Here is a 26,014-nt window from a genome sequence, read left to right on the forward strand (position 1 = left end):
TCAGCCTTTTTGAGAACAGTTATTATTGTGTAGTCGGACACTAAAAATTTCACAATTCACTGCAAATGTCAAATAAAAACACATGGTTCTTGCACAAATCTTCACAATGGATCCAAATTTTTGTAATGGAAAAAGTTACAGAAAATATTCACATCTGCCTGTATCTCTTCTGGATAGAGCCTATTGCTGAAGACTGGATAGACATTACTACGTGATCTTAACATTTGCCACCTTAACAAGGTAAGGAATCCCCTTTCAAAAAGATACCAAGAGAACACTGTGGAATTTGCAATGCAGAGGCACAAATATGGATGAATTAGAGGACATAAAATATAACCTCTCTCTTTCCACAGAATTCTGTGGAGGAGAGGGAGGAGGACGGAGGCACTTATAAACCCGCATGGTCAATTAGCCGTTAAATCCTTCTCTGAAATACAGGACTGACCTGACAATTGGTGGAACACCACGCAAAAACGTAGTCTGGATATTCATAATGTGTAGCTCGAGACATATGTCAGAAGCTAAATTTTGGGATGTGGACCACCTCCACAAGAAAAGCAACCTGAGGGGAGACATAAAATGTACTTTCCAGATGTAAGAAGGGGCATACAGCAAGCAGCCAGTTGCAGCTCTGCCAGATATAAAGGGCCAGCCGCTGAAAAGCATGCTGGGGGGGGGGGGGTAATCCTCTAAAAGGCCAGGCTGCAGTAGAGAGTATTTAGACACCAGGAAATCACCAGGCAAGGTAGTGCTGCTTTGGTGGTGTTCTCATCACCAGCAATCATGAATCCTCTGAGAATATGAAAATATGGCCCAAACTTTGTCTTTTTTTCCTGTATGCTTGTAATGACCTTAATACCGATTGTTGGGAAAAATAAAAGTCTGTAGCACTGTTCTTGGCCTTGGGCTACATTAGAGAAGCACCGGGCCCCAAACAGTTGCTTGTGTATAAAGTTGCCCCCTACAACCTCATCAGTCATGAAGAGATGGGCCCTGGCTGGAGGTCATCTGGCAACATCAAAACATTTCCTAATTTAAGCCCTACTTCCACCGCTAGTCCCCTGGAAAATACAGTGGGGAGGGGGAGAAGGTTTAAAGCCAAGGGAGCCCCCAGTCCTCCCACGTCAGTGAGTCACAACAATACCACTCAGGTGGATCTCACGAGGAGTAGGATCAGGCCAAGGGACTGCAGGTGCCCAGGGCCAGCTGCGGAGCACAGGACATCGTCTCATTCGGTGTTAACGTCCCCCCCCCCCCCCCCCAGGCCAAGTTTCCTTCCAGAGCCCACATGGGCTGGCGCGGGAGGGCCAGGCCTGGGCGTTGGGAAACCGAGAGTCTACGGCTGGCTCTGCCGCAGGCGAGTCACTGCCCCTTCCCAGGGGCTAGTCACCCCGGCCGGCCTCCTTCCCATCATCAGTGCGGTGGGTGGTGCCCGTGGCTCACACGGGGGCGGGAAGCGCCGCCTCTGGCTTTGTCGCTGGAGCAAAGCGAAGTGCCGCGGCCAGTCGCCGGATGCCCCGGGCCCGGCCCGGCCCCTGCCTGCCTCGCTCCGGCCTCCGGCCCGCCCGCTCTCTCCGGCGGGCCAGGGGGCGGGTGGGCAGAGCCGAGCAGCGGCCCCGCCGGGCCGGGCCGGGGGAGGCGCTCGGGGCGGCGGGAGTTCTCCCCTCGGCAGCCGGGGGGGCGCACACCATGCAGGGCAGGGCAGGGCAGGGGGCGGGCGGGTTACCGCGGCCCGTAGTCGTAGCTGGGCGGCGCGCCCGCCGAGGAGTACACGTTGGCCGGCGGCGGGCCCATGTGGTGGTGGTGGTGGTGGTGGTAGCCGTGGCCCCGGATGCTGGGTAAGGGGTAGGGGGCGGGCCGGCTCTTCGCCCCCAGGTAGTGGTCGTAGGCCGCCGCCGGGTACTTGTAGGGGTGGTGGTGCAGGGGCTCCGAGGCGGGGGGCTCCAGCCGCAGTTCGTGGTGCGGGGGGCTGGGCCGGCTCCCGGGCGTGCTGCTGAGCTGGACGAGGCCCCCCGCGCCGGGGACGGGCAGGGCCGGGCTCAGCACCCGCGACATGAGCTGCTGGTGCGCGGGGTCGGCGTGGAGAGGGGTCCCGCCGGCCGCTTCCCGCTCGTACTCCCGTCGGCTCTCCGCAGCGTCTGCAACACAGCCCGGGACAGGGAACGGGCAGGGCAGCCGGTTAGAACCTGGCCAGGGCCCCCAGCGCCCCCCCTCCCAGCCACTGACACCCCAGCACCGAGCCAGCCCCCCCCCACAGCCACTGACACCCCAGCACCGAGCCAGGGCCCCCAGCGCCCTCCCTGAGATGTGTCGCCCCAGCCACTGTCCCACCACCCTCCCTGAGAGCCACTGAGCCGCCAGCCCCCGCCCCAGCGCCCTCCCAGCCACTGACACCTCACCACCGAGCCAGCCCCCCACCCCGCGCCCTCCCTGCGATGCGCCCCCAGCTACTGACACACGCACCGCCTTCCCTGACAGCCACTGACACCCCCTCCAATCATCCTGCCAGTGCCTCCGGAAGATGGAGGAAAGGGAATCCCACAGACACTGATCCCATTATCTAGCTACAGATCCTAGCACCCTCCCTGCGCCTCCGGCAGGCGTCAGTATCACGACACCTAGCCACAGACCCCAGCGCCTTCTCAGCCTTAGGGAGTCCTCTAGACACTAATTTCCCCTCCCCCCCATCCAAAACACAGACCCCAGTGCCCTCCCTGAGCCTCCAGGGGGTTGATTCCCCCAGACACTGACCCCGTCGCCCTCTCTGAGCCTTGGGAAGAGTCCCCTAGACAATCAGCTCTTACTTCTCCTAGAGGTGTTCTCATGCACTGAACCCAACTTTACCCATTTCAAGCACATAGAAAACCAGAAAAGCATCCGAAGAAGTGGGATGTAGTCCACGAAAGCTTATGCTCAAATACATTTGTTAGTCTCCAAGATGCCACAAGTACTCCTGTTCTTTTTACAGAAAACCATGGGTATTTGGGGATTCAGTTACCCTTAAAACAGGAGGATGGAGGGCTGCTCTTAAATTCTCTCACACAAATCCTAGTGAGAATGTACAAGCCGCATGGAAACACCCATTGCAAAAAACTACTCGTTGTAAGCATGAGAAACTTTTAAAACTGCCTTAAAATTAATCCCAGAATGCAAAGAGTCTCCCGTGGAATGAGTGGGAAGCAGAGCAGATCTGAATCCATGAGTGTCACAAACTTTTAGGGAGTTTCGTAGATGCAGATTATGCTGAAGATGGGGGTACAGAATGGGAATTATATTATTTCATGTCGTCAGTAAACATATATAGCTGCAGTATTTTGCAGCAACAGTCCAAACCTCAGCAGTTACAGGAACATTGCTGTAGCACTGTAAGACTTCCATAGCATTTTCTTCCCATAGAGGGGTCAAATGCTGTCACTCTAACTCATCTTTAAAGTATATTTGTCTGTGAGTAGTTGCACTGAAATCAGTGGGGGAGCACAATCTGGTCTGATGGGTATTTTTTGTCCTGGACCTTTTAGTCTGCACCAGCCCCAACAATCACAAACAGGGAAGCTTAGAAAAAACCTTTTCTCCCTCTCTACCCATGTGAACTTTTCCATTTAACGCAACCACTTTAAAAAAGGAAAGCCTTCAATTCGTTTCGCTGCAAAGACTATGCTTAAAAAAAAAACTAAAGGGGGGGGGAAGAGGGGAAAATCCAGGGGAAAAAAAAGCAATGATTTTTAAATGAAGTGTTTAAACATTGTGTTCAACAGAAATCTGTGCTCCTGGGACAATACATTCTGACTGTGATAAATAGAGCTGAATTGACTGACAAGTTTGTACACGCTTGAAATTTTTGCAATTGTGTAACACTAAACAAATACAGACTTTTCTTTATTTTAATAGGCCTGGAGTGTGCTAGGAGAAAGGCCCCTGGTTGTCTTTGCAGTTGTTTACTCTGTGTAATGGAAAAAAAAAATCAATGAAAAGTTCCCAGTGTGTATGCTTAAACCATGCACTAGGTTAAATACAGCTCCTGAATATTATGGGATCTACATTGAAAACCACCAACTTGCTTTTTCAAAAGGACAATGCATGCAAAGCATCTTTAGGATATATGTGATTGCGGGTATGTCTCCATTTGTAAACTAAACATTTTGTCAAAATGCCTTAATGAAGGAAACTCAGAATTAGAAGCATATTAGGAAGGAGGGTGAAATATCTTATTTTAAATTGGAGGGAAAGGCCAGTGTCAAGTAGTTTAGTTAGCACACTCAGATACTACAGTGATGGGTGTTTTAGAAATACTTTAAAAGATTAGATTAGGCCCAAAATGTATGCTTTGTTTAAAAAGAAAAAAGTTAAGATTTTTGGGGGAAAAATATAATCCCAGTTATTAATAGAAATGTTTCAATGTTTTATATGTCAAAATCATTTGGATTTAAGCATTCCTTTTCTGCCTTGTGTTAGTGTATGAAAACCCAAGTTGAAACTGACTGTAAATAAAAAAAAATGAAATTAACCTGTGCAGTTTTACAGCCCTTATTGGTGGAAGTAAAAACAACAACAAACACCCCCAACGCCTCCCCCCACCATAAAGGGTAAAAGGTAAATGAAAATATTCAGCCTCTTGATTTTGATTAATTAATAACACCAGTAAGAAGATATACAGGATATTTATATGTCCTTTATGTAAACTGAAAGTGTGTGCGAGTCTGTGAAGATGGAGGAAGATGCAGGACGCTCACCTTTCTCAGTCCCATTCTGATGTGCAGGGGAAGAGACTGGATTCCTGGACCTGGCAAAAGCACTCATCAGAGGAAGGGCCCCTGGTCTGTGATTCCTGGGCCTAGAACAGAAGAAAAGAGCAGCAGAACACTGTAATTGTTTCAGTCTAAAGGGCACTGCCTACACATTAGGGAATTATATTGCTCTGACTAAGATGGCCCTATTAATAACTCCAGTATGCAACTAGGACCTGGTCCCACCCCACTGAAGAAGTCAATAGGGCTATTCAGGTGCTTGAGGCTAAGCAAATGCTTAAATTCCTTGCAGAATGGGGGGCCTTAATATGGTTAGTAAAGGACAACAGACTTACCAGTCTTCTGGATCACAGTCTCTGAATCCTTTAGCGAAGGGGTTGCTGGCAATCTTGAGTTGTGTGATCTGAAAGGAGGAGGGAAGGGGGGAAAGGACTTTGAGTGGCACTTGCAGATATTTCTGATTAGAGAGTGCCTACTCCTTTAAACTGACTTCTGGGACAAATCAACCGAGTTTCACCCAGTATAATGGAGGGGGCCCAAATAGTATGTGCAGTCCTGGTTCCTCTTGGAAAATTATAGGCACCAGCAGGTTTGAGAGCTCTCTTTGCTTTGGAATACAGACATGTGGTTTCCCTCTGCTCGAAAATGCAGAATTGTATGCTATCTAATACGAGTTCAAGGCAAAGGGAGAGGCAGCCCGAGTCTGCTGCTAAAGCTGTGTAAATGCACTTGTAAGAAAATGCCACATTATATGGGTCACCACCAGAGCAGCTAAGACAAATCACTGGATAAATCATACTTATGTATTTATTTAATTCGCCAGGGAGAAGGCAGGACATTTTCTATATTTAAGCAAATCCACGGATAAAGTATGTGATTGTGAGTTTCCGGAATGGGTTGAAAAACAAACTTTAAGCCCCTCAGTGACAGTTCCAGCCTTAGAGGTCAAACTGATAGAAAGCAGGAGAGAAAGAGCAGCTGTCCTGAGCCATCAGGCAAATGCCAACTTGGGAGGGATGGGGGAGCCCCTTAAAGGCGCAGCACCCAGCTCTCAGCCCAGACGTCTTTGACTATGTGGGTTTTGGATGTTGTCCAAATAATAATTGTGGAATTTTTTTATCCGTGTAAATTTGTTTATTTTAAAAGCTTGAAACAATTACAAAGGGTGGGATCTACACCTTTTGCTTCCTGGGAAGAGGCACAACTAACTGTGCTAATAAAAATAATCAAATAATAGATAATAAAATAAGCGTTTTAATATTCCTACGAGACCCAAGAGTTACAAAGAGAAGAAGGAATCTGGCGTTCAATCAGCTCTCAGAGTTGGATAATAATATTTTACCTTGCGCTATTGGGAAAGATCCTTAATTTGAAACTCTAGTTATAGACACGATTTGCTCCTCGGTTTATACTAAATGAATGTTATTTTAAAAAGCGACTGGATTTAATGCTACCCAAAATATGTTCTATTATTTGTGTGTTCCTGACGAACAGACCCAGGGTGGCAAATGCAGATAAGTAAAATAGCATATTTGTCCAAACAAATTTTGAGTGACATTTCGCAGCGTGAAGGCTGTAGTTTCCCAACTAGCCCGGGTCTCGGGTTTACATAGGTAATGATGTCCCTCTGGGTTTGAGGAAGTTTTCTATGGAGTTAAAATTGCAAATCTGGAGCTCACGCAGCTTCCTCGGAGTGCAACAATGTAGCTTTGGAGCAGGGCTCCCTGAGCTATCAGATTCCATGAAAAGTCAAGGAATGGCTTTAGCAGATGGATAGGAGAACATCTCCCTAGACACCTTCCACAACTCGAATGGAGACTCAGAGACTGACACTTAAAAACCCCAGTTCAGCTCAGCCGTCTCATGCTCCAGACCTAGAGGAATCTTCAGCGAGGCAGAAAAAAGGACAGCAGATTGTTTCAGAGAAAACAGTCAGAACTCAGTAAACGCTGTTAAACTGATAGGCGGTGGCTCTGCTTACCCATAAAAGCTAATAGGCCTGTTCCAAAGTCCAGTGACATTGACTTCAGCGGGCGTTGGATCAAGCCCTAAATGGTTTGCAGTTCAAAGACTTGTTTTATTATTTGGTCTCCTTTCTCTCTTAGGTCATTTCGGATTTTCTCTGAAAGGAGGAGGAGATCTCTAGTTCATAGGCTTTGGGGCGACTATAAAATAATTTAGTACCATAGCTTGTTGTACACATGAGAAAATTAATGCTTAAGATGGAAAGAGTGTTTCTAATACAAACAGCAATTTAGCTTCTCTACAATTATAAATCACTCAGATGACGGTTTAAATAATAAAACTGTATATTTAAAAGGTTATATATTATCATTCCAGACTAACTTGTGTTGTAGTCTGACATTTCAAATCTTAAATTGGTTTTGGATCCAACGATCAACCTAAAGCAATGAAATGATGTCTGTGTTCCGTTTGTTATAATCACATCTTTGTTATTAATGTTTTATTTGGTTTCCCACTGAATGCTTAGTCATTTCTACTGGATCACACATAAATATTTTCCCCTCTTCCCCTTAACTAAAGTCTATATCATAGTAGTGTATTTGCTAAGAAGATTTTCCCTCAAACTCTCCTTATGCTTTATTATACACAGTAATATGAGATATACAACAATTCTCTGGAGAACATAACAAGGGGTATCCGTCTAGCAATCCCTGTTTCAGTCAGTGCCTGTGACCCCGAAGGGCTCTTGCTTCACAGTTGCTATAGACTTAATTAACATATTTTCTTACAGAATCCGAAATGCACATTTGAAATGCTGCTGGGGAGGGGGAAGGGGGAGAGAGTGTGTGTTCCTTTTTAACAAGCTCTAATTATTCGAATCGAGATAGCAAAACAAACAAACAAACTCAATATGACTCTTCAAGTGCGTGTTTTAATCCATGCGATGAAAAAAAGTGCTTAAACCCAGAGCATCTGGCAACTCTCTGATTAGAAATGAGAATCAGAGTTTTTCAGATCTGGCATAATTCATTTTTGTTTAACTATTTTTTTTTTTTTTTTGCGCATTGAGTTGCTTGAAAACCTTCTTTAGAAAATCATACGGGTTTTTTTTTTAATTAAAGAGAGTGTTGAAAGGTGATTGCATTTACCCAGTTCCAAGAAGCTAAAGACCCGTTCTATTTATTTGTATACTAACAAAGTTTCCACTGGCTGGGTATTACCTTTTAAGCATTGACTGCTCTGAATTAATATCCCCCCTCCTTCCCGGATCTCCATCCATCAAGGGGAAGGTTTTGATAAATGAAGTATCGGAGGGTTTGTGTCTCAGTAATGAACTCCAGATCCTCACCCTGTGATTCTGATAGGCGGTCACGGCGGTGAAGCGGGTCTCCTCGAACACAAACGTTTTAAAGTTCTCCTCTGCATACTTCTCGCTGTCTTTCCTGGGGTCCACGTAGACCACATGAAAACGAGGCTGGTATCTGTGCATGGAGTTCAAAATGATCTGAATGATAAAACGAGCAAGGAGATCATAATTGATTCATTCTACACCAGGCCGAGCGCTGAGAGGAGAGCACCGCGCTACGGGTATTGCACCCCTCCCTGCACAATGTCAGGCTGGCAGCCTGGAAATGGGCTCCTGGGGGGGGGGAAAGGGGTCAGAGAAACAGCAGGGTTGCAGCTCCTCTGAGGCTACGTCGGTGCATAGTATTAATTCGGGTAGGAGGCTATGCAGTGAAACGCTCCGCACGTTGCTCTGAGGTCCTATTTGAAACCCTAGGCACAAGCACTGCAGGGGGGGGGGTCCCGTCTGAGCGGGACTCCCCAGCGAGCCTGCCCCCTTTAAAGAGGTGACCTCAGTGGGGGGCCAGACCGTTCTGCAGGGAACAGAGGGGAGAGCTGCTACAAGTCCATAGGCTCCACTATTAAATATAAAGAAGAGGGGGAGGGAGGCATGTACCTGAGCTACTGGGGAACATCGAACTGAATGGAAATAGGCGGGAAATCTTGGGACATACCCAATATATGGAACAGGAATGGGAGGATCAAATGGCTATCAAAAGAGAACAGCGTGTAGTTAACTCTGGGCCAGCCTGTTTTCCTTAAACACTCATTATTCCCCATGCAGTCAGTGCCCATCTCTGAAGCCAGTGGAAGTGGTGGGGATGCAAGGAATGGGGGAATCGGGCCCTTAGGGAAAAGTTCAAAGCTAAACTTAAAGTGTCCTGTGCCTCCTTCTTATGGGCCCGATCCAACTCCTGGACTCAGCACTGGGTTGGCAGCAAATATGACATTTGGGGTGTTTCCAATCAGAATGAGCAGTTACTGAAAGGACCCGATCCACCATTGCCTGATCCTTGGTTCCCCTCCCTAACACTTACGTGCCCATTGTCATCCAATAGATTGTTGGTCAGCTTCAGTTTATCGAAGGATACTATTTGTTTCATCCACTGGGCTCCTTTAGCAGGAGAGTCGGGGTGATAATGAACTCTCCCTGGGGTAGCAGGGTCAGCTTTGCCGGCCACCAGCCAGGAGGAGCTGTGGAAGGCATATCTGCAAAGGAGAGGCAAAGCTCTGTCAATGGCACTCGTACTCCAGTTGGTTAAACATGTGCCTGGTAACAATCGGAGTTCTGCTCTGGACTAGCCACGTGAGCCAAGTCCTTACAAAAACTCTAGGGTTTTCTCAAGGCTTTCCCCATCTACACCATGGCGAGGAGAACACATGAGGGCTGATCCTGCTCTTAGCCAAGTCCTGGTAAAATTCCGCTGATTTCAATGGTGCAGGATCAGGTCTAATTAGCGAAGGCCAGATGCTAACACTCCTACTCAAGTTGGATAATACCCAGTGCGCAGTCCCATTCAAGTCAACGGAACCACTGGTTACTCAGCCTGAGTAGCTGTATCAGTATTTAGACTCTAAGATTTGAGTTAAGTATTATTTTTCTCGGTGGATTCCTTATAAAAACCTCTGGGCTGCTCTGGGAACGGAAAGTGTAGTTTTTACACAATTAAAATCTAGCTGTAAAGCTAGTGTGCGGAGCAGGAGAGCGCTTCCCCACTAATGAACATGGTCTCTGATTTCCAGAAAGCCAGTGGGAAAACGCCAGACTTGTTGACAAACAAAACGTTTTCCTAAGTTCTCCGGTGGAATTCGCAAAAAGGAAAATCTGCGCGACAGGGAAAATGTATAGCTACCTGCACACATTTGGGATGGAAGCCAGAAATGCTACCGAATAAATAAAATTTAAAGAGTGAAAGGAAACCCTTTACACAGTAATGTTCTGGCTTTAAGTTAAAAGTGGACATTTATGTGCAGTTTAATAGCTGATCCAGAGTTTAGCAGTCTTGCTACAGTCTTTCAAAGTCCATATTCAACAGTAACATTAAAAACAGAGACCAAACTTCTATGCACGTGTTTACTTTAAAAGCCAGTGTATGAACAGGGGGGAATTATACACCACTGGAGTTGAGCAGAAACATTACTTTTTTAAAAAAGATATTCTCAATTGGATGTTATATATCCCATTTCCCCTGACAAGCAAACGTTTCTGTAACGCCTTGAGAATTTGGATATCTGTCTAAATATTTATATATTCGACGCTGAGATTCATATGCACACTGGCTTTTAGGCGTCCTGATCTGAAGCGAAATGGATAATGAGCCTTTCACTGTCTTCAAATTAAAGGTGTTACAAATCAAACCGCATCATTGATTTGTGAGCCGCCTATTTCCCAGGTCGCCTTCCTATGCGCTCACTGAAAACAGAGAAAGAATTTGGAGAAATATGCGGTTGGCTTTGTTGGTGATTTTCCAAAGTGGCCTCAGGCTAGGACAATACAAGCTCTTTTCAGTGAAACATAAAGAAAACTAGTCTCGGAGGTTAGCGCACACACAGAGCAATACCCATTCCCTTGCTGTACACAATCACCCCCCAAAGCAAAAGCCTATGGGGATCTTTTATATGAGGTGAAAAATGAAATGTGATTCTTAAAAAGAGGTCTCTCCGACGTGGAATCTCCAAGAACTTTGATAAACAGCGAATTCTACAAACACTTTTCCTCCTAAAATCGCTGGTCTATAGTTATTGTGCTGAGAAAGCCATTTTACAGGCAGCAATTAGCCTGATTTAGAAGATCGACATTTCTCCCTGCAGATGCAGTTTATGAACTTAATTTTAATGTTTTTTTTTAAGATGAGAATTTGGGGTGAGTTGTTTTTTTCCCCAGGGATAAGTAAGAGTCTCAGTGTCATGGAATAAAGGGATTTTAAAAAAAACCCACTAATATCTATGTTTTGACTGTGTGTGTACCTGTAGAATATCCTGTTAGGATGAGGGAATATTTTACTTTAAAATACGTTAGGACAAATTCTGCTCTCAGTTACACCGACGTAAATTCGAAATCACTCCAATGGAATGATATGGAATTTACAGCGAATCACACCGAATCTGGCTGGCTGCTCCAAGAGCTAACTACAAAAAGGGATGGCACCTTTTTATTACAGCCCAGATATTGTATTTTAAAACAGAACCCCCCACCACGTGTGGTATTTGGAGAAATCTTTCCTTTCAGTGAGGAAGCCACAACGGATTCAAAACAACAAATCAAGCGTTTAGATTCCAAATCTAGTCCACTAGATTTTTAACTTCAGCCCAGACTTAAAGCACATCGAGAATCAAACTAAATAATTGTCCCCGTGATAGAGAAGAACGCTTCTATCGCTCGAGTCCTGGGGCTTGTTAGGTGAGGTCATAGAACCTGGAAATTTGAAAGACCGGTCAAAAGGGGAGCTGGCGGGCAGGGGAGTAGTGTGAATCCATTGCTGCATCAGGAGATCTATATTTAATGGCAGAAGCCAACCTAGACCCAATCTATTTTTTTAAATAAATATTTAACCTTTTTTTGTGAGAATTACTCAGGCTGTTGTGCATGAACTCAAAGCACCCGTGTAGCTGTAACCAAGCCTAATTTATGAGCTGTATGACATAGGAGTAATTTTACACCCCCGGTTCAAATACGTTTCAATTAAAAAATTCTCTCACTCAGCATCTTGCGCGGAGTGGACAGGCACCTGGGTGCGTTTCACACCGGAGAGCTGCCGGGTTTAAGAAGGAGGGAAGGGGGAATCGTGTTCGCGGTTCTGTTCTCCCTCCCTTTGCCATTCACAAGCAGGGGTGAGCCTGGTCCAAAGCCCACTGAGGTCAGTGGAAAGGCTCCGACTTGCTGCTTTGGGCACTGACTCGGGGAAATATTTATTTCCATGTGTCTCTTTCCCTCGGTTCCCCATCGCAGTCCCGGCTAGAGGACTCAAGGAAAAGCTTATTCTACTTGCCGATATCTTTTGTCGTCCACGGGCACAAAATCCATTAACAACATGTAATCAGCCATGGGGTCCATTCCAAATATCTTCACCTGGAAGGTGGGGAACATGCGCCTGGGGCAGGAGAGAAAAACCACAAGACGTGGGTCAGAACAGCCACCAGCTCCTCGCCTGCAGTAATCGGGGACTCGCATCTGGTCCCATTTCACTCCATTCTATCTGCACGGGGATCGTTCCCCTCTTGCAGATAAAACCTTTTCCTCCTTTCTGGCTGTAGATCGATGGACCGAGCACAGAATAGGTGATGAACGAGGGTGAGTTAGAAACCATATATTCATCCCTGGACCCGGGAGAGCTGGGGGACTTTACAGATCATAGATTTACCATATTGTGGACTAGACTCAGACCGTGGGGACGCTGAAAATGCAACAGATAATTGGAGTGGGGGTTCCATGGAGGAGACATAGGGCCCAATCCTGAACGCCTTCCCCAAACAGACCCACCAAGATCAGCCCCTAGGGCATGCATGAAGTTAAGTTAGCCGAGTATTTTTATACTGATGTCAAATTGCCTTCTAGGAACCGGTAAAACTTCCCTATTTCAAGTCTTATAAAGAAGTCACCGAAGGACATGAAAGAGCTGGGACCCGCTGAGAAGTTAGATTCAGTTCTAGCGCGGCTAGATGAATCTCACACAAGGCTCCTGTGTTTTAATAACGAGCTGTTATTCCGGGGGGGCGGAGGGAGGCTTAGAGATGCGCCAGGCTGGCGGACAATCCGAGCGCCTCCCTAGAAAGGGTATCGCTGTCTGTGTCTCTCCCCCCGCCCCCATTTCAATAGTGTGTGAGTGAGGGGTTACTTTCCCTGCCATTTGGCAACGTCCCCCCACCCCGCAAGCTGTTTGCACAAGGTTGAAAGCTCGTTAGTTGCAAGAGTCTCTTGCAGGGTTGTGCACAAATGCCTGATAGTTCCCCGGGGCTGGGGGGCTTTATAAGGGAGCTCCCAGGAGAAATCTGTCCGTGAACTCGCACATAAAACGTTGGCTGAACATTCAAGTTTGATTTCTGTGATTATACATACAGCTATAAACCCTGTGAACAATCCCTTAGAAATCAGAAGGTCACTAGAAAGAGAGTGACGATCATTTTAAATTCCCTTTCGGGGTCTTTCAGACATAGCTCCACAGCTCATGCTCGCTTTCCAAAAAAATCAAAAACAAAGAAAGAAAAACAAGCAAACCAAAAAACCAACACCGCCCCCCAAATAAAACAGACGAAAACTGTGCGGGTAAATAGCAAGAGAGGAGACCCCCAGCCTCACACACACAGTCCAACGGATCCTAGCGCAACTCTTCTATTCACTCCCAGCCGAATAGCACCGATCTAAAGAACTGCTGCGTTTGTGGGGTCTAAACGCGCGTCCGAGATGCGAACACGCTCCAGTTTTGCTGCTTCTCTCTGGAACCCTCCAGGAATTTCTACCTGTTCACACCCACTTTGCTCGGCTCCCTGAAGTTAAAGCAGGAGTGAAGTGTGTGTGAGCGCGCTGCGGGCTCTGTATCCCGGTCTCCTCTCCGGGACTAGCTTGACTGGCACTGTCGCCTCACAATGGCAAAGGAAGACACGTGAAATACGCCCGGGAGCCCTTTGAACCCATTTACTTTCTAAACCAGGCTAGTGGGGTAGGTGAGTTACCAAGTGTCATTTCTGACATTCCATCCCCGCTGTACCGAAAACACGCACCAGGCCAATGGGGCAGGGTGTGTGTCTGTCTCTCCTGGGGGGGGGAGGGGTTCAGAGCGTTCCCCCAACTCCCTACATTTCCTGACGCGATAGTCACTTGGTTCCCCTCGGACTCCCCCAGCGCGCACGGATTGGGGGACAGAGGCTCCTTTCCAGCGCCGAAGGGGCTCAAGGCCACCAGCGCTCTGTTCATTTTGCAGCCGACTGACCAAGTTTGGTCTCGTTTTCGAAAACAAATATCCCCAGCTAGGCGTGCGCTCCGCGGCACTGTCCCCAAGCCAGGCAAGCGAGCATGGGACATTTCCCCTCCCAGCCAGGCTACCGAGAAAAGTGGAGAGGGTCTCTCTTCCGCATTTTCCTCTCTTGACTTATACCAGGAAGGGGCTCGTTCTGCTTTGGCACCTTGACCCGCACACACCCAGCAATGCGTTTGGAGGCCAGCATTTTCCAAAGGCTGCGAGTTAAAGGTGAACTCAGATGAGCTCGTGAAATGGAATATCACCCCCCCACACCCTAGTACGTAACAAATGCTCCAATTGCCTTTGTTCCATTTAGAGCCAATGCTGAGGGTTGGGGGGCTGTTTACCCCAAAGCGTTGGTCTGCTTTTCCTTCTGTTTTAGGTTTGCTTGTTTTGCAAGGCGAGCAACCAGCTCGTGGGGTATTGCAGAAAGCGCGTGCAAGGGCATTTTAACCCACCGGCCTTTACATTTATCCACACTGAAGCTCCAGGGAAAAAGTAAAACAATCTACATTTAGCAAGGAGGTTGACTAAGGAACCTAGCCCGCTTCCCTTGACTTCATTGGAACGCGGTGGAAAGGCAAGTTATTTCTATTACACATTTGTTTAGCTCCAGTAAATTTTAGCCCGGCTCCAAACCCATAAGTTCCCGGAGTTTTTGTAACAACAATTACTGTTGCTTATTCAACCTAAAACGACACAAGCCTCCATGAAAACACAGGGCGCTCCAGAAACCAACGGGAGGTGGCAAGCTAGTTAAGAAGCCATGGGTGATGCTTTTTGTTGTTAAAGTTATACCAGCTCCTGAGGAAAGCACAATATTTTCATACGTTACTGATTTGTTTTAGCAAATCAACGCGGACATTTAAACTGTCCTCGATTTAAAAGATTTAAACCCTTATTAACCTTAACTCCAGTGTTTCTTTTTTTTTAAATGAAGCTTTAAACAAACAATTTAGCGTGATAAACCCCAGCTAAAAAAACACTTAAGGCCAACACAGGCAACCGTGAAAATAAATGAGACCATTAATAGAGCGCAGTGGGGCTACCTGGAAGCAGCAATCTGCCTTTCAGATCTGTTTGCATGTTTTATTTTACCACCAGTTTTACATCCCTTGCTCGTTCAATTAACCCTTTCGTCATTTAAACCTACTCTTTGTTTTAATATAATCGCTGCACCTATACAGAGTTATTTCACAAAGTCTCCTGCAGAGTCGTTGCCGAGTTATTTATAACGCAGCCGTTCAGATTTCCCCCTCTGTCTCACCCACCCCACGCTCGTCTGTAAAATCAAAAGGACACTTCAGAGCTAACAAAAAAAAAATCCTGTTTTCCCGAAAGGCTCAGCTGTTAGCTAAAATGGCCTTTTCCGTTAAAGAAAAAATAATAAAGAGAGACTCAGATGCGATTTGTATTCAGTGACGGCGGGTAATGGGGACACTAAAGCATTTAGGGAAATAAAAGGAACAATCCTGAACAACATAGTAGAGGCTGCAACACGGAGCGAAGAAATCTCCAGTCGCAAGGACTAGTCAAATCCAGAGCCCAGTCGCGAAGGAGACTATACTCCGTATAAGGCCTGGCGCTTAAGGCCCAGGGCTGGGCTGAGAAATGCTTTGTCTAAATGAGAAGAAGCACCCGGGGTTCGGATTTTTGGATTCTCCCCACCAACCCCCGCATTGTCACCGTACCAAAGCAGTGACGCGAGCCTGAGCTCTACAAAGCTCCTGCACTGAGGTTTGGAAAACACTGATGTTTTCCCTCTCCTCCATAACCCTTAAAATCAATAGAGCCTGTCTCTGGGATAGAAAGCAACAGCCTGGCTTGTGTGCGTTAGAGATGCTGAAATCTTTTCCTGGTGTATTGTTCACCACAGACAACAGTTCGAAGGACACTGGGAATGATTTGCTGGATTCCGCAGCCTTTTAAAGATGAAGTTACAGGGGGTGCCATTTGCTAACCTGCTCATCAAGGTATTACTAAGTGATAGGACCTACAACATTATTAACGACCGGGGGAGTCAGTCAACATAATCAAAGCCACAAGTACAAACTCCGATGGCGAAAGTCAAGCCACCCGGGTGTTTGTTACCGCTTGAACAGCAGAGAGAGCGTCAAAAGGCCGCACAAAAAGAGTGACACTAAAAGGTGTTTGCAGAGACAGCCCCAGCGGGGAAAAGGTTTTAGGAAGTCTTACAAGAGAACACATCGCAGTGAACGTCAGGTCCGTGAACCCTCTTTATTCACGCTCAAATGCTATAAGAAAACGAGGAGCTCACAGCAGCCCATTACCAATGCAACTCAGGGTCAGTTTAGCTATTTCACTTGAGATCACAGTTAAATGGTGTCTAATTAACAGACAGGGTCATAATCCTGCCCCCCCCCCCATCCTCCAGGTAGCTGTTGAATTAGCTGTAGCATAGAAATTTCCTTTTTAAACACGATAAAACGTTCGCGTCCTTTGTTAATTTCGACGACGAAGCTTTATGCTAACTGGGTGTGCTGCCTTCTAGGGTTTACATTAATGGGTTCGATCCGGCTCTCCTCAAACTGGTAAACTACCCACTGAAATAGCTGGGAGATTTACCGGAGAAAAGGATGCTGTGTGGGGCCCCATAATTAATATTCTCAGTGCTGGTAATTTGTGGATTCCAGAGAAGGAAACGTGGAAAGTACTGGAAGGTGAAATAGAGTTGCTGTGGCTTCTTATCTGTAATCTCTTCACGCGTGCTCTAAAACATCCGAATGGGGATTCATTTCTGCCCCAGAAATGCGTTTGAACAGAGGTGGGTGTTAAACGGATCCTGCTAATCTTGTTCGTAAAGAACAGTGTCCTCTGCAAATACATCTGATTTTAAATCTCGCGTTTGAGAGTCAAAGGCGATGTTAGTGGTACTGACTTTGTCGTAGTACAGTAATCAGTCTTCGACGTGTTACATAACTCCCCCCCCCCCCACACACACACACACAAACAAACAACTTTCCTATTCGAATCTTCCGGGGAGTTGTGTACATTTTAATACACTGCTATTAACTCAGGTATCTGTACGGACTTTCACAGAACATCCAAACCCTTCGCTCCACAAGAAAATGGTCGATTCTGCTCTTAAAGAAGCACGGGGGTCAAATGACTGTATTGGGGGCTAGCAAGGTGATTACCCCGACAGAGGGGATTTTTAAAACCAGTCTGTTTTCTTCCCCAGAGAGGTATTTGCTCGCTAACATTTCACATAAGAACCCATAAGGTGGTGGCTCTAACGGGAGCCCCACATTAAACTCAGCACTGCCGTGTACGAGGCATGAGTCAGAGACCGAACAACTACAGCGGCTCATTTGGTCGGGATCTAACCCCGCAGCCCTGGGCAGAAAGGGCCCGAGCAGGGCACCCGCGCAGCGAGGAGCAGCCCACGGGGCGCTATGGGTTATTTCGTTATCACACCGGGACACTTCCCGCTGGCGGGGCTATAAACCTTACGATGCTTTAAGCGCGCAGTAAAAATGTATTTTCCTGCGCTCGTAAAACCGATCATAAAAAAAAGCCGAGGAAGCCCTAGGGTAGGCGAATTGGGTGGAGGCTGGGTTCGCTGGGCTGACAACTCTGGGTGCAGGGCTGAGCGGGGCACTGGGAGAGGGACCCTTGGGGGCCACCCTCTGGGATTGCGGGCTCGGGGGGGGGGGTGTGCGTGCGGAGTGGGGGTTGAAACGGCTTCCACCCCCAGCACGAACCTGGTTGAAAACTCCCTCCCCGGGCCTGCCCCAGCCGCTGCGAGCGGGGAGGCGCCACTGACCTGCCGGCCTTGGTGACGATCATCTCGGTGCCCAGCTGGTTGAACTCGTCCCACAGCGCCTTCATCTCCAGCTGCACGCTGACATTGGCCACCTTGGGGTTCTTCTTGACGGGCGCTTTGGCCGCCGGCGCGACGGAGCAGCCCGAAGCAGCCGCGCCGCCGCCGCTCTCGGGTGGCTCCGGGCCGGGCGGCGGCGGGTTGGGGCCCGAGCCCGGGCCGCCTCCGAACGGGTAGCCGTGCTGGTGCGGGTGCTGCTGGGCCGAGCAGGGCTCGTAGTGCGGCGGCTCGGGCTGCCCGTAGGGGTCCCCCGGGGAAGGGGAGAGGTGGTAGCCGCCGGAGGCGTTCAGGCTGCTCAGGCTGTTGGCCGTGAAAGCTGCAACATCGCAAAAATGGGACAGCTGGGTGAGCCAGGGGCTGGAGATGGCTGAAATCATTCCAAAAACAGGCGGTCAGGGCTCGGCTCCGGCTCCCGGCTCCCCCTGCTCTGCGCGCCCGCCACCGCCGCGCCCGCGTCTTCACTGCGCGCCCCGGGGTGCCCTCCCTCGCCCCAGCCCCGCCTCCCCCCCTTTGGGAGCTGCTGGGCTCCCCCGGGCAGGCTGAGCTCGCGCGGCGAGGCTGCCAGGAGCCGAGGCGCTGCAGAGCCCGGCTTATCTGTGCAGAGGGCCTCCCCTCGCCGCAAAACCGGTTCTTATTTCTATTTAGATAAGGCGCTGCAGGTAATGGGCCTTTCCTCGCCTAGGGACTGGAGCCCTGACGAGTTGATTGACAGAGGAGTGCGCCTTTTTAATAGCCCGCCTGACACCCATTTTTCACTCCCGAGCCAAAAAAAAAAAAAAAAAAAAAAATAGGCATCGCCCACAGGACCCTCCACTAATAAACAATCTACACGCGCACCGTGCAGGGAGAGCTCTCTCCCCCAGCAAACAGGCATTGGAATAAAGCAGACTGCCTGCACAACAACCGCCTAGTCCCCGGGAACCGCTGGAATTTGTGTTCTACAATTGTGAATACAATCTGATTCGCTTTGCACAAGCTGCAGGACTGAAATATTCCTGGCAACACACTCTTGTCTCTCTGGATGTTTGTCCCTTAGATTATTATCCTCCCCTAGTTCCCCCCCCCATATATTTGAGAAGGATTTTTTTTTTTAAAAAGCCCAATCGACTCTGCATCTACACTTGAAAAAGCAAGAGAATTCCTAGAGGGTGCGTCAGTACCCTGCAAATCGGTGATTTTTAGCCCTTTTTCATTTGCTGATCCCTACACAATTTAGAATGGAGCGGCAGATCCCTTTTTACGTCTTAGATATCGTCTGCGGACCCCCAGGGGTCTGCGGAATACAGGCCGAAAGCCACTACTCTCAAGGGATATGGGTAAAACCAACAGAATTGTCACTGATCGGGATAACAGAATGATAAGATACTGAGGGAGAGTTTTGTGTTTACAATAAAGTGGGGGAGGAAATAGAATCCTTTAAAAAGACGAGGGTGACCAGAGCTTTCTAAAGAGCTTTGACATAAGCACAGTGTTGTTTTAATTGCGGATTTGGGACGTGAACAACCCGCTCTTTAGGTTCCAAGTTGTGCTGTCTGATTAAATCTCTTCGCAGTCAAAACGTCATTAAAAACAACACCGATCTTTGATAAGCCTTCCTAGGCCTCTGCCACTTCCACCTCTTTTTGTCTCGGAAATACTGTCTTTTTCCTCACGTTGTACTATTATTTATTCACTACAGCTCAGGGCTGGTCTCTTAAGTAGCCAGGAGTTGCTATAACCAGTTTTTTATTTCCGTTTACCGGCTGCAATTATTATTTTTTTAATATGTTGACACTTTGACGCAGCCATAGCAGGGAAATCAGCGGCAAAATACACATTTCCCCACTTACATTCAAAACAAAACCCCGGCACAACTGCTCAGAGGTAATTCCCCTAAAATCCTGCATCCCCAAGATTTGCTCCACCCCGCCTTTTGTTTTTAATGCCTTTCCCCTCGCGCGCTAGTGGGGCTTTGACTTCTTAGCTCCCGGGCTCGGATTTGCAACTGCCCCAGCAGCCACGAGGTGAACGAAGCTCAGGTCCGGGCTGCACTTACCTTCCATGTCTCTGGTGACGGTGCTGAAATGCATCCTCTGCGGCTGGGAGCCGGGGCTGAAGTGCTTGCTAAGGCCACCGCTGGGCTCCTCCAGCGCTTCCTTCCCTGCGTGCTCGGCGGCGACTGAAATCAGAGAGGCGATACTGAAAGCATTTGCCTTGGGAGACAGAGGGCTGTTCTCGTCCATAGGGGAGACCGATGCAGCAGCCTCCCCCACCCCCTGGCCTCGCCAAACGCTCCCCCCGCTACCACACCATCCAGCCAGGCACCATGCGCCGCCAAGATCGCTGCACCGCCTCGAAGGGGCCACGGGAGGAAGTTTTCAGGGCGCTCCCTTGAGGTCTGCGCTCAAGATCCCTTCGGCGTCTGCAGAGCAGGCGGATCGGGCCCCAGCAGGCGCGGCTCCCGGGCGAAATCGGCTGGTCCCGCAGCGGCTTCCCCCTCGGTGATTTATTGATTGATTTCTCGCCTCTCTTCCTCCCCCTCCCGCTCGCAGCAGGGAAAGTGGCTCCCTTAAAGGCGCGCGGCCCCGCTCCGGGGGTGGGTGATGTCACATTGGAAGCCTGGTGCGTCTGCCTGCAGCGGCGGCGGCGGGGAAGCGGCTGCTGCTGCCCAGAGTCTGTCAAAAGGCTCGGGCGGTTTCCGCGCCTCCTGGGCACAGGCAGGGAAACACCGCCGCGCGCACGCTGCGGGGGTGGGGTAGGGGCAGGTTGTATTTAAATGGCCCCCTGTCAATCACTGGCGCCCAGGCTGGAGGGAGCCGGGGAAGGGGGAAAGAAGAAAAGCGGGACGTCACTGCGGATGTCCGGTCCGGCTAAATACTCAGTGGTGCCCCCCCCCCCAGCCCCTCCTCCAGTCAGGGGGAGCTTTGACACTCTGCTGCTCGCTGGACGCAGCTCCCACCAGGCTCAGAAGAAGCAGGACAATCACCATTCTGAAGCCCTTCCTTCGGCAAAACTCCAGCCAGGATGGAAAATAAGGCTCATGGGGTATTGATTATTACTACCCGCAGCGCTTCTTCGGGCAAACTCCAGCAAGGACGTTCAGCATTTTGCTCATATCATAATGCATTCGTAAATAATAATCATCATTTTATAATGAATAAAGCAACCGTTCATAATGACCAGCAGCATTGTCATGGGCCGGGCTGCAAAAACCAACCAACCCTGTGTGCCCTATCCAGCTGTATGTGTGGTACAGATTATTATTATTGTAGCAGGGAATCATCGCCTTTGTTGGTGATTTTTTTTTTTCATTTAAAGCCATTTTCCTTCCTGCTGAGTCAGAAAAAAAGTGTGACTGGGGTTTGTTCTTTAACATGCAATCTGTTGATTTAAAGATTTGACAGAGACATATTTAGAAAGTTTGCAAAAATGGCTGTATGAACCTGCTTCGTGTATCATGGTATAATTCAGTTTGATTTAAAAAAATAAAATAAACGCCTTTCAGGGGAAAAAAACCATAGTTAGAACAGGACTTTACAGACAGGTGTTCCATAATATCCTGTTTTTAGATTATATTCATATTATTAATCTAGATAGCCAGATATATAAATCTGCTTAATTGGCAGTCACGTGCAAAGTTATCCTTGAAAGGGTTTCACCTTTATCAAATGCAACGTTGTAAGGCCAAGCAGGGAAACAGTATCGCCTTTCATTGCTATAACAGACCTAGCATATGTGCAATGTGATACTCACTCCAACTATATCAACCCATAGGATAACCCAAGGCAAACACAGCTTGTTTAGCAGTCTCTCCTCCTCTGCATCAGAAAGGCTGAGGCATTGGACCCGAAAGAGTCAAAACTGCACCTCTGGCTGCAAATTGACGAGCACAACCGAAGTCCTGCCAAGTTGCTTCCAGGTGTGTGTCCAACGTGAGACCCATGCGAGCGCCCCTGAAAGTTACAAAGCGTCGGGGAATGTTGAGCCCTTTCTCAAAAACAAACCAGCAGTGTCACTGGAAGAGGCAGTGAACAAGTAGGGAACGCAGTTCTGGTTGCATAACCCCATCAATGCAAAGGTGGTGCACTAGGTTTATATATAATTGCCCTGTACATAGCCTGAGGGGTCGATTCTCATATTGAAATCTTATTATCTTTGGATGTGGAAAATATGTGCAGAGAGAAGTTACAGAATCCTGTTACATCTTTGACCTGCGGTTTTCAGATGAAGGCATTACTTTATATTATGTTAGAAATTATTGTATATTGTTATTTCAGTCAGCAGTTTTTCAGTTTCCCGGTCTATTAACTGAGCCATGGAGGGGGGAACAGATTATTTGATAATCCTCCTATTTTTTGGAAATGAGCCGCACTGATTTTGTGTACACGAAAAGTGGATTCAAAACGGCAACCGTAACATCGTTGGTGTGACAACGAAAAACATCTAAAATCTCTTACTAGACCATTTATTCTAAAAGAATCTCATCTATATGGCGCGGAGCGGGAGACTATTACCTAGAAAACAATTCCGTCTCAGCTCCGAACCTACTTCGGATTTCCCTTAAATGTCCATTTTCATGGAACCGAATTTACAAGCATCCAATTTTATCACCCAGTCGAAAAATCGCTAGGTGAAAAGTAAATATCTCCCAGGTGCAGGGGGAAAAAATCCGCCCAATCCAAAAACCCAAGCTATTTTTAAAGAGGAAACATTTCACTGGGCCTTAGTGTTTCCCTTTATCTTTATCTTTTTCACTTTCATTTGTCTGCACGAGCAGTCTTATAAACCCTTCCCCGATTCCCCTCTAATTTTTTTTTGCTAACTTCACTGAAGGGCTGATTCTTAGGATTTCGCCCTTTTCCATTATACACTTTAAAGAAAGGGTCTTGACACCACCCTATTCCCTGGCGATCTCCTTTCTGACTTTGTGTTAGTAGAAATCGCATTGAGGAGCGCTCTGTTTTAATGGGACTGGGCCCAACCCTGCGTAGTCGAACACTTTTTCAATGGAATCTTTGCCTATAAGGGGGGATCGACCCCCCCCCCCAGCCCCGCTAGTCCATCACGATCGTTAGATTAAGTCTGCAAAGCGGCCGCGTCTTCAAAACCTCGGGCAGCGCTGAGCACCTATGCTTTCAAATAATCAGCCCGTGGCGGGTGTGGGGGTGGGGTGGGGGGTGGAATAGAGATTTCCGATAACACGTCAACGTCTAGGATATTATTGACCTGACACCTCAGAGCTATTTTTCTATTTCACGCCACTGAAAATGTCCCAACACGGATGAGCCAAAAATCTCACCCACGCGTGACATGAGCAGCTACTCAGCCATGTACCCTCGCCCAGAGACAGGCGCAAGCGTCCTCCATTACTTGCCAGTCGTTTGCACTGGATTGCCCTGAAATCCGGGCTGCACTAGGAAGTCATAAAACACCATCAAGAAATGGAAGCGAAAGCCTCTGTGTTTAGCAATGCCCTGGAGGTTGTAAGTCATAAACCTATCTACAAGTGCAATACTTTCACTCGGCCGGCTACTTGCCAGCCGCACGGGGCGCGGGGCTTGTTGCAAGGGTTTACCCGAGTTGACCCTCTCCGGGTCCCCAAATCCTAAATAAACCCGAAAGCCCGGATCCAAGGACAGCGCTCCAGGGACACTTTCCTCGCTGTTGGGCAGAGATTAGTGACACAAAGGGGCAGTGGCACCGTCACGCGACCTTCTCCGAGCAGCCGCCCAAAGCAGCGAGTCTGCGGAGGTAGCTGGTGAGATTGGTGACACACAAGGGACTGTAGGCCGAACACTGTGAAACTGGCGTAAATTCGCAAGAGAGGAGAGTCAGGCCTTGAGACAAAGGGACTCAGTTCCTCCCAGCATAACCTGCAGCAGGACTAGGGTGTGAGCTCTCAGTGGGAAATACTCCTTGCTCATCGTTTAACTCGGCCGGGTGGAGGGAATCCTCTTCCACAAGTACTGGAGAGTCCCCTGGCACTCTTCAGCCTCGGTAAGGCTTACGGGGAGCAGGCCCTCGGACTAGCTGGGAGTGAGCTCGCCCTAACTGAGGTGCAGGCCCAGGGTTTGGAGACCTGAGATAACAACGACATGGGGCTGCCTTCCTGCTTCATGTGTGTCACCTACCTGCTGCTACAAAGCCCCTAAACCGGGAACTATCCAGGTGATAAAAGACAAGAGTCAAGCCTAGGGGATCAGGAGGAGGGGGGCAGGGAAAAAACCCTGCCAATAGGAGTCAAACGGAAGGAAAGATCGATGAGCCAGAGTTGGCTTTTGTGTGTGTGTGTTAGAAATGTCACTTCGGGATAAAACGATCCCCGCCTGATTTATTCCGAAGGATACAATGTGAATTCCTCGGCAGAGACTTTCCTTTCAGGCCCTGCCAGGTGGGTGAGGCAAAAGCTACTGTTAGAGGACCATGTTAAAAGCTCGGCTTGGTGGTTTCCTCCTGGCCCTGTGGGCTTTGGCTTAGTCCCCTGGATTCTTGTTTAGAGGCGCGCAGTTTTCCGCTCTTCGCCGTTTGCCAGTTAAGTGCGGTTTTCCTCGCTGCGCTATTGATTTTTGCGGATCTGCCTTTAGAGCGTTATGAAAATGGGACTGCGCCATTAGAAGAGGGCAGAGAGGATGAGCACGAAGGACAGAAAAATAAAATCACCCTCGTGCCTCGTCTCATGCGATTTCCTAGCTCCGCTGTCCCTCCGAACGGATCGTTTCCCGTTTCCTCTCGAAATTGCTTTCCAGCTCCGAACTATTGGCAACTACGCGCTGCAAAAATACGTGCTGCGGCAGATGCGTACAATGGGCGAGGGGTTTCTGTATCTGGAACCAACGAGACATGTCGTAAACATACGAGGGGAAAGCTTGGCCCGTTCCCGGCTAGAGAGAGCGTTTAAAGCAGGGAGAATCTTCAATGCCAAATACTCGGCCAACCAGAGCTCCCAGTATTGGCGTGGAAACCATTCTGAATGCAGCTGTTTAGTATTTAGCATTAGTGGCTGCTAAATGCGGGGCTCAGAGTTACCCGCTCACCTTTCTCCCTATGTAACTTTGGTTTCTGCTGCGACTGCCGGGCAGCGGAGTTTATCCGGAGGTAATAATAGCTGACGGGTCGGAGCCGTTCCCTGTCCCTATTGCCGTGAGAGGACAGCCGTGCAACCCCCACACCACCCCGTTCGAGTCCGGCTTGGCCAGGACAAGATATTTTCATTTATTTAATTTCAAAAAGGTGACCCCCGGACCGGAAGTGGTGCAGGCTGGCATGTCCAAACGGGGGATCGCGGGGTGCGCTCGGCTTCTGCTTTAGCGCCTTTCGTCAGCAATTCGAGCTAGCTAACAACAACCCGAGTCTCTGGCTTTCCCCTTTGCCAAAGAGCCCTTGGGGATATGGGCCTTCATGCATAAGGCAGAGGACACCTCCGGTTACTTTCTATATCGATCGGTAGTTGGCCCAGGATTGCACTGCTTCTAATGAGCAGCAAAGGGGTTTGTATCGTATCAGCCGGTTTACATGTGATACCCCCCCCCCCCCCAGTTGTTTGCCGCTCTTGAACCAGGTAATTGTACATGAAAGGTCCACTCGCGGTTAACCATTTCCTTCCTCCTGCTGATGACATCAGCTAACAATTGACAGTGTCACAATGAAGCATATTCTCCACTCCGGCCTTTACAGAAAGCGCTAGAAACGTTTATTTCGAACAACCTCAAGATTCCCATGCAGGAAACACATTATTATATTATTAAAATACATTATTAAAAACTCAGCAACAGATATTTCCTCTCGAGGGGTCACGGCTTAAATGCCCGCAAAGGCAGGCGGGAGACCAGTTAAAAGCAATACCAGATTTTTTTTATTTGCAACCCCCCCCCACACACACACTCCTTTGATGTTTCCCCAACTCTCAGCCATTCCAAAGAGCGGCAGCGATCCTCCCCCAGCCTGGAAAGAGTTAATGCCGCCTAAGGAGGGAGACGGCTGTAAAAAGAAAGGGATACTTACGACACCGCTCACAGAGGGTCAGCATTCGCTGCAGCTGCTTCGGGTCTGAGCCCCGGACCCGGGCGGCTGCCTTGTTTATTGGGATGCTTCCCCCTGGGCTAGGGAGTCGCGGGACTTTTGCGTCCCTATTGCCCTACGCCGCAGGGAGCAGCCGGTGCTAAACGCCGCCGGCAGAGGCT

The 26,014-nt window shown here is 48.5% G+C and overlaps 1 protein-coding gene across 5 annotated transcripts; it reads right to left on the reverse strand.

Annotated features, from left to right (window-relative positions):
- Positions 1-1,649: 1,649 nt before the first annotated feature.
- On the reverse strand, positions 1,650-26,014 carry TBX1 (T-box transcription factor 1). Of its 5 annotated transcripts, none has more exons than XM_034791397.1 (9): positions 25,836-26,014; positions 19,891-20,013; positions 17,799-18,222; positions 12,044-12,145; positions 9,092-9,263; positions 8,059-8,214; positions 5,081-5,148; positions 4,731-4,831; positions 1,650-2,138 (listed from the first exon to the last, which is right to left on the reverse strand). In XM_034791397.1, exons 1-9 carry the CDS (start codon positions 25,858-25,860, stop codon positions 1,723-1,725), a joined length of 1,587 nt encoding a protein of 528 aa, XP_034647288.1. In that variant the 5' UTR covers positions 25,861-26,014; the 3' UTR covers positions 1,650-1,722. The 5 variants fall into 5 exon arrangements, with proteins under 5 accessions (XP_034647288.1, XP_034647292.1, XP_034647291.1 ...); XM_034791401.1 differs by lacking the exon at positions 25,836-26,014 and adding an exon at positions 20,160-20,651; XM_034791400.1 differs by lacking the exon at positions 25,836-26,014 and adding an exon at positions 20,145-20,651.

The sequence above is a fragment of the Trachemys scripta genome, chromosome 15 (assembly GCF_013100865.1).
Source record: "Trachemys scripta elegans isolate TJP31775 chromosome 15, CAS_Tse_1.0, whole genome shotgun sequence".
NCBI classification, from domain to species: Eukaryota; Metazoa; Chordata; order Testudines; family Emydidae; genus Trachemys; species Trachemys scripta.

What these genes read in the sequence shown, in the direction of transcription:
- TBX1 (XM_034791396.1), bottom strand. Translation starts at nt 20,077, where the DNA reads ATGGACGAGAACAGCCCTCTGTCTCCCAAGGCAAATGCTTTCAGTATC. An exon ending in CGTCACCAGAGACATGGAAG is followed by an intron (nt 18,223 to 19,890) that starts GTAAGTGCAGCC and finishes GAATGATTTCAG; the next exon opens with CCATCTCCAGCCCCTGGCTC. An exon ending in ATCGTCACCAAGGCCGGCAG is followed by an intron (nt 12,146 to 17,798) that starts GTCAGTGGCGCC and finishes CTCCTGCCCCAG; the next exon opens with GCGCATGTTCCCCACCTTCC.